At 39.7% G+C, this 7284-nt stretch overlaps 1 protein-coding gene across 1 annotated transcript; it reads right to left on the reverse strand.

Moving 5' to 3' along the window:
- Nucleotides 1–2213: 2213 nt before the first annotated feature.
- Nucleotides 2214–7050, reverse strand: LOC107394963 (proteasome subunit beta type-7). Its single transcript, XM_054744053.2, has 8 exons — nt 6886–7050; nt 6687–6780; nt 6343–6440; nt 5933–6073; nt 4785–4900; nt 3463–3521; nt 2908–3059; nt 2214–2399 (listed from the first exon to the last, which is right to left on the reverse strand). The coding sequence occupies exons 1-8, from the start codon at nt 6948–6950 to the stop codon at nt 2288–2290; spliced, it is 837 nt and encodes a 278-aa protein (XP_054600028.2). The 5' UTR covers nt 6951–7050; the 3' UTR covers nt 2214–2287.
- Nucleotides 7051–7284: the final 234 nt, after the last annotated feature.

Consider the following 7284-nt stretch of genomic DNA (forward strand, 5'->3'; position numbering starts at 1 on the left):
TGGATTTTTATATACAGCGCGGCTGCGTCCTGTTGCAATGCAATAAGTGCCACAGACAAATGCTCTGAGTTTGACCATCTGGCTGTGAAGTAAACACACTAGATGTTTGTGGTTAGAACAGTTAAGTTAGTACGACTAAAATTTACAGCAACCACAATCGAACTGTCTGGGTCAGCTGTTTCACTTCTACAAAGTTTGTTCAGAACCTCCTTGTGTTAGAATGAGGTGCACACACACACACACACACACACACACACACACACACACACACACACACACACACACACACACACACACACACACACACACACACACACACACACACACACACACACACACACACAACACACAACTATCTGAATAGAAGTGAATCATAGTAAGTATGCTATTGCTGTACCAGATATACAATCTATTCCAGTTTGTCACTTCTCCTCTTTGGAAAGCATTTGTAAAAATCTTTATTTATTTTGATTGAAGGTTCTAATGCAGCAGAAAATCTGTTTTTAACAATTTCATCTTAGTCTCAGTCTTAGAGTTCTTAGAGGTTTCCTCTCTGCTCTCGGGAATGTTGATTTTATTTCTGTAATCAAACTGAGTCCATTTGGGGGCGGTCAGATTTCTTAAGTTTCCTTTTCTTTTCTTTATAATTCTTTAGCTTTTTAATTATATTCATTCTGACGTTGCTGTGAGATTACCAAGTCTACCCAAATTCTGTCAGAAAGAAGCCCCCTTGTAACTTAACCCAGTTGTCCCCCACCTATTTTGAGCCGTACCCCATGTGGACTTAAGGGAAGTTATGCATAAACACCCAAGTGCAGCCAGTGAATTTTAATCCATGTTAAATGCTTGCAAATGCCAAAATTTGTTAAAAGTCATCTTGAAACCTTTTCTTCTTTAGCTTAGCTTTAAAATCCCAGTGATAACGTTCTTTTATTGGCGGGTCTCGCCTGTCGTATGCTTGTCTTGAGTTGGCTTTCTTTGGTTTTATTCTTAATATTTAGTTTTATTTTTTGTTTGTATTTCTTTGATGGCGTTGATCCACTGTACAGCACTTTGGTGGACCCTCACATCTTGTGTTAAAAACGTGTGTAAAAATAAAGTGGTTTGGTAAAATGTTCCTTTAATAGTTTAAATCATAAATCATTATCCCTGACTTGTATTTATTCTCTTTGTTTTGGTTTTAATGATGTCTATAAGGCACATAGGTTGCCTGGTGTGTGGTGTGTGTGTGTGTGTGTGTGTGTGTGTGTGTGTGTGTGTGTGTGTGTGTGTGTGTGTGTGTGTGTGTGTGTGTGTGTGTGTGTGTGTGTGTGAGAGAGAGAGAGAGAGAGAGAGAGAGAGAGAGAGAGAGAGAGAGAGAGAGAGAGAGAGAGAGAGAGAGAGAGAGATTTGGCTAGCAGCTGAACATAACAGAACTACGGAAGCTCTGCATGGACAAGATATTAAAAACTCAAAACACAAAAGACTTCAATAAACGGGACACACTTCTTTCCTGCTAATACATTTTCACAGTTGATGCTAATACCTATGCTCCTTCAAGGGATGGCTCCTGGCTGCAAAGCATTGCACCTTTACTTGTGAGTGTTTATGTAGACAAATAAACTTGTTGATATGATACGTAGATAAACATATAGATACATAAACTTGTTTATAGTCAGTACAAGTTGCAATATTGAAGAAAAATATTGCAATTAGATTATTTTCCAAAGTCATTCAGCCCTAGAGGGGTCCCTGTTCAATGTATGATCTTGTTAGTATAAAAAATAAATAATTTCAGAAGTCATCTCTGTGGAATCTTTGCCGAGTACATCAGCTGTTTTAAGGTGACCAGAAACACCATTTTATTCTCCTTTGTTCCCTCTAATTTCCCCAGTGTTTATTCTCTGAGTGTCCACTGTGTTACTTTTTCACAAATACCCCTTTAGTGGTAAAATTCTCATGAAATCTTGTGACTTTGTTTGAAAATCATACACAACCGAGTTTTTAAGACTTGACTAAAATGACTTTAACTTCTATTTATCTCTCAACATGCGATGTATTTAGGGTTAAAGGCCCGCAGGGAAATATGAGTAAATGCAGCAGGTGATTTTTGAGAGATTTTTAAAAATATTTTGGACATCACAGCTAGACACTGGTACAGTTTTTAAAATAACAATAAAAAAGTGCTCTTCAGCTGTGTAGCTGCACACGTGGCTCTGATCACTCAACAAAACCTCTTTTATCAGCTTTATTTTCTCTTTTATGTGACTGTGCCGATTACATCCCAGAGAGTACTTTTCCTGGTATTTTATTCAGCATCCATCATTTGAACAAATTCATCCACAACATCCAGAGAGAGGGGAGTCTCAGTTTTGGTCAGGATCGCCGTGGTGCCTGGCTCATATCTGTACCGTCCCTCTCTAGAATCAAGGCAGGAACAAAAAGTCATTTCTTCTCCAGCTACAAAAATAAATCACATCTATTACAGACTACAGTTTTAAAACTTCATTTAGATCTGTGGTGCCTAACACAGGCCCTCCAGCGCCACCATCCTGCATATATCAGAGGTTTCTCTGCTTCAACACACCTGGCTATAGGTGATTAACAAGCTTCTTCAGAGCTTAATGACACGATGAACAGGTAATTCAGCCATTGAATGATGTGTGTTGGAGCAGGGAAACAACTAAAACATGTTAGATATGTGGCCCTAGAGGACCAGGGTTGGAGACCACTGCAGCTCATCCTGTTAGATTTGTGTTTTATGAGTTTACATTTTTGTTTCAACATGCAAATGTTAAATTATTTCTGTGTGCTGTGAGGCAGAACATGTAAATCATGAATTTAACCTCCATTATAAATAATTATGTTCATCTGTTCAAGTGAGAAAATGAATCAGAAACTGTTTCAAACAATTCTAACCATGCTTACCTTTTGCCTTTTGTTGTGGGTTTGTCATAACCTCGCAAGAATTGCACTCCAGCATCAGTTATGATGCACAAATCCACATTACTGCCTGAACCCAGGTCACAAAATATGCCTGCAGCAATGGCATCTCTAACCAGCTGTTTTGCATCCTCCAGCTGAAAGGAAAAGTGTTTTTTTTTTCCAGTCAGACATTATTATAAGAGGAGTTTTGAGTTGGTACAATTCAATGATTATAGTGGGACGAGATTCAGTGGTCATATGTTTGCCTACAAGTCAGAAAATAATGAAATCAAACTGTTAGTTTTTCTTTTGCAACAACCAGCAGGAGCCCCCTGTTGGTGTAAATCAGCATAGGAAACATTTCTGCTGTGGATCTGGACACTGAAGAGCTAGTTCATTTTAACAACCTGTTGGTGGGGGGCAAATACTGTCACCGCTCATCTCACCTGAAATCTAACTCCTACCTGATGTGACTAAAACAATAATCAACACTTCCTGATCCAATGCAGCACTAACACATCACAATCTCACATTACATTGAGCTCTTGTCAGTCTTACCTCCATGTTTGGTTTGAATCTGTCTTCAAATACTGAGACAGCAGCAGCAGCCCCAGAGCCTGAGTTAGAAAACACAGACTTGTATCATTATTTCATGGTGTAAAGGTAAATAATTTAAAATAAAATATAAAACATGAGGATTTTTAAAAAAATTTGGATGAGAGAAACTAAGGGTCAGAGATTGAAAATAATAAGGATTTCCAACTAATGACTGATCTCTCTTATAATGATCAGATTTGGAGGAACATGAACATTTGGATAAAATGTGTCATTCGTTAATAATGATAAATTAATAAATCTATATATTATTAGACTGAATCTAATTAACTAATAAATACTTATTCCACTGTGGCCTACTAAGAAAGAAAAGAAAGAAGAATAAAGGAAACATATTTTTCTATAGAGCCTCTGAAGATAAAAATCCCCAGGCACATCACAAAAACAAAGAGGAAAGAGGGAAATCAGGGGATCCTGGGGAAGCCGGAATATGGAGAGGGTGGTGATGAAGGTCACGCTAACACTTGGGTGACATTCTTCTTCTCATCCAGGCAACTCTTTCAATTCAAACTAAGTGCTGAATTATTGCAGAGAGAGAGAGAGAGAGAGAGAGAGAGAGAGAGAGAGAGAGAGAGAGGGAGAGAGAGAGAGAGAGAGAGAGAGAGAGAGAGAGAGAATATCCAGGATCAGACTCCTGTCTCTGGGAGAACAACCATAACATGCCTCTCATGCTTCCTGTTAGCTTTTGGTCATTTCCTGCTGTCCAACAGAGATTTTATAACCTATAGATGAGAATCTTTGTGTAAAAAAGTGTTACTTCTCTTTGTGATCCATAGCTATCAAATAAGTTATGAACCCAGTCAGTGGACAGCGAAGCTTCCAGATAACGACGGGCTTCTGTTAAACAAAACAGTTGCTCTTTTAATCCTTGTCCTAGAATTAGACTCCAGGCTTTTCCTGACAAAGAACTCTCTAGAGCTGGTCAAATACTAAACCTGATACTAACGATGTCCCACAGGATGAGTTTCCCAGTTCAATGGATGCCAGAAACACTAGTTGGAACATCATTTAAGCCCAGTGCATAAGAAACTGTCATGCTATTGCAAACATCATATAGATGGACTAAATAATACGTTGAAAACATAATCCCTCGACACAGAGCTCTGCTATGTACAAAATATAATCTGCAAACATTACTGAAATAAGGAAAAAGTTCTCTCAGCACATGGTCTTCTCAGATGGACAAAAAAATCGCCATGTTTCTAAAATAGGTTATTTCAGACACCAACCTTGCCATTTCACAATAGAGTCAGTGACACACATACCCATGGTGAGGAACGGCAGCTTATCATAGGAGCCGTGTGGATAAACGCTGTACAGTTGGGCTCCAGTCACATCATCTCCTCCAACTATCACTGATGAACCCATGTGACCCTGGTACCTGAAGAAACAAACGTCTCTCTGCATCAGCGTATAGTTTCAGTCTGTAAACGGGGCTCTGGTCAATGCACGTCGTTAAGAAGGATGGCATTGTGAGAGAATTTTGACACTTTTAATTTGAAAACTGGTGTCCTTGACCGGGGAAGACGCCTGGGATACTGTTATTTAGTGCTGAGATTAAACTCAAACGGCAGGGAAAATGTTGACATATTATTTCCAGAATAATGTCAAAATATTGAGATAAAAGTTAAAATACTCTCGTTGAGAATAGGCTATTTGAATAGGAGCTCAAGATAACCAACTAGAAGAAGAAGAAAAGATCTTTTCTATAGCGCCTCTCAAGATAAAAATCATGAGGCGCTCCACAAAAACAAAACATTTAAAATATAAATAATAATTTAGAAAATAATTAAAAATATGTTTAAAATGAGCAAAAATAGACAATTGTGATTAAAAACGTAAAGAAAGAGAGAGGGAGTGAATAGGAAAGAGGGAAATCAGTGGGTCCTGAGGCGGGTGGAATAGGTGGGGAGAGCTGAATAAGGAGAGAGTGGTGATGAAGGTCACATCAAAGCCAGCCTGAACAGGTGAGTTTTCAGCTGCTTTTTAAAGGAGACCACTGAGTCCACTGATCTCAGGCTCAGGGGGAGAGAGGTCCAGACTCTGGGGGCCACAGCAGCAAATGGTCTGTTACCTTTGGTCTTTAGCCTGGTGCGCTGCACAACCAGTAGGCTTTGGTCACTGGACCTCAAGGACCCGCTGGGGGTGTAGGGACTGAGAAGATCATGAATGTATGATGGTGCTTGTCCATGTAAGGCCTTAAAGACCAGGGGCCTCATTTATCAAGCTTGCTTACGCACAAAACGAGGTTGGAAAACTGCGTAAGCAGCTTTCCACGCAAACTCTGAGATTTATGACAGAAAACGCAGCAGAAAAATGTGCGCAACGTTTTCCCCTCAACATTTCAAATTTTATTTCTTTAGAACTTTTTCAAAAATTTAATTTGCTTTTTGAGGAGACAATTTGCCCCTACCTGAACAGCATTTGTTTCAGCTGCCTGGTAACCATGGCAACAAGAGGGGGTCGACCAGTGTTGAGCATGTGGAGCTCCACATTGGATGCCATGATTTGTGTGGCCATCTCTGCATCTGCAGCCACACCGGCTCCACAGCAGCTACGGCACAAACAAAACAGTTTCAACAAGTTAAATTTCCTCACGGGAACCGTTAGATCATGTGGGTCTGATGTACACAATAAAATCAAAGGAATCCAAGGCACGATTTTGCAGTGCAGGGATATTTGACACGTGTAGAGGCCTGGCAAATCAGGTGACACAAGCAGCTACAGCACAGACAAAACTATGTCAACAATTAAACTAGTGTTTCTCGTACCAAATCAACCCTGCTATGAATCTAAAAGGCAGGACAACACCGCTGTACTCACTAGATCTTTGGAGCGATGTAATGGATCTTCATGCAGTTCTTGTCAGCCACCACCATGTCATCAGTAGCTCTGGTATCTGCTCCTAGAACCACTCCATCCTAGAACCGAGGAAAGCAGATTTTCATCCAAATAAGCTATGGTGAAGGCTTAAACTGGTCCCTGGCTCGTTATTGTCACATGCTCCAAACCAGGAAGTCCGATTTGTTGTAAACAGATAGTTTGTTATATTACACTCAACAAATTAGCATTTTCTATTTTGTTCTCAACAGGTTGAATTCATTTTAAAAAGTCAATAAAATGTTGTCTTTTTTATTTTAGGAGACAGGCTTTAGTCATTTTCTCACCTTGAACACCATACCAGCAATAGTGGTACCCGTCTTTCTGGCTTTGGGACTTTTGTACCCCATCTCTGACAAACTGGACTCCAGAACTGCATTTCTGTTAGTGTAAATGTTCAGGGAACAAAAACAAATGAATTCTGGCGGAGTAGTTTTCCCCCTCTGCCATTCAGATCACCTGTTGTCAGACCCAGAGTTGTCTTACCTGTGACTGTTTTCAAAGGAGAAACCTGCAGTCTGCTGCTCAGAAGGATTCAAACTATGGAGCATGTTAGCTGCTGGTTTTCCCGTGAAGATCAAAGGTTTAAAGAAAAGCTGCGTCTGCTTGTGTGGGACACTGTGTTGGACAAAGCTGTTCAGCAGTTTTTACTTTTACTTTCCCTTCACTAGCATAAGCCACCCCCTCCCTTTTCCACTGTAAAAGATATCCAATCCAACCAAATATTTATTCTTATATATTTTGATAGGATTGTTTATATTATTCCTTTGACTGCTGTCAGACTAATCAAAAAGATCTACACCATCACCTCTGGTTCCTTTTTGAAAGAAAACAAGACAAATGTGAGCCATGAATTATGGTGCTGCTATTTTGGTCAGTGTGCTA

This window comes from Nothobranchius furzeri, chromosome 6, assembly GCF_043380555.1.
Source record: "Nothobranchius furzeri strain GRZ-AD chromosome 6, NfurGRZ-RIMD1, whole genome shotgun sequence".
In the NCBI taxonomy this organism is placed as follows: domain Eukaryota; kingdom Metazoa; phylum Chordata; class Actinopteri; order Cyprinodontiformes; family Nothobranchiidae; genus Nothobranchius; species Nothobranchius furzeri.

What these genes read in the sequence shown, in the direction of transcription:
- LOC107394963 (XM_054744053.2), bottom strand. Translation starts at nt 6,950, where the DNA reads ATGCTCCATAGTTTGAATCCTTCTGAGCAGCAGACTGCAGGTTTCTCC. An exon ending in TACATCGCTCCAAAGATCTA is followed by an intron (nt 6,074 to 6,342) that starts GTGAGTACAGCG and finishes TTTGTGCCGTAG; the next exon opens with CTGCTGTGGAGCCGGTGTGG. An exon ending in GATTCAAACCAAACATGGAG is followed by an intron (nt 3,060 to 3,462) that starts GTAAGACTGACA and finishes TTTTCCTTTCAG; the next exon opens with CTGGAGGATGCAAAACAGCT.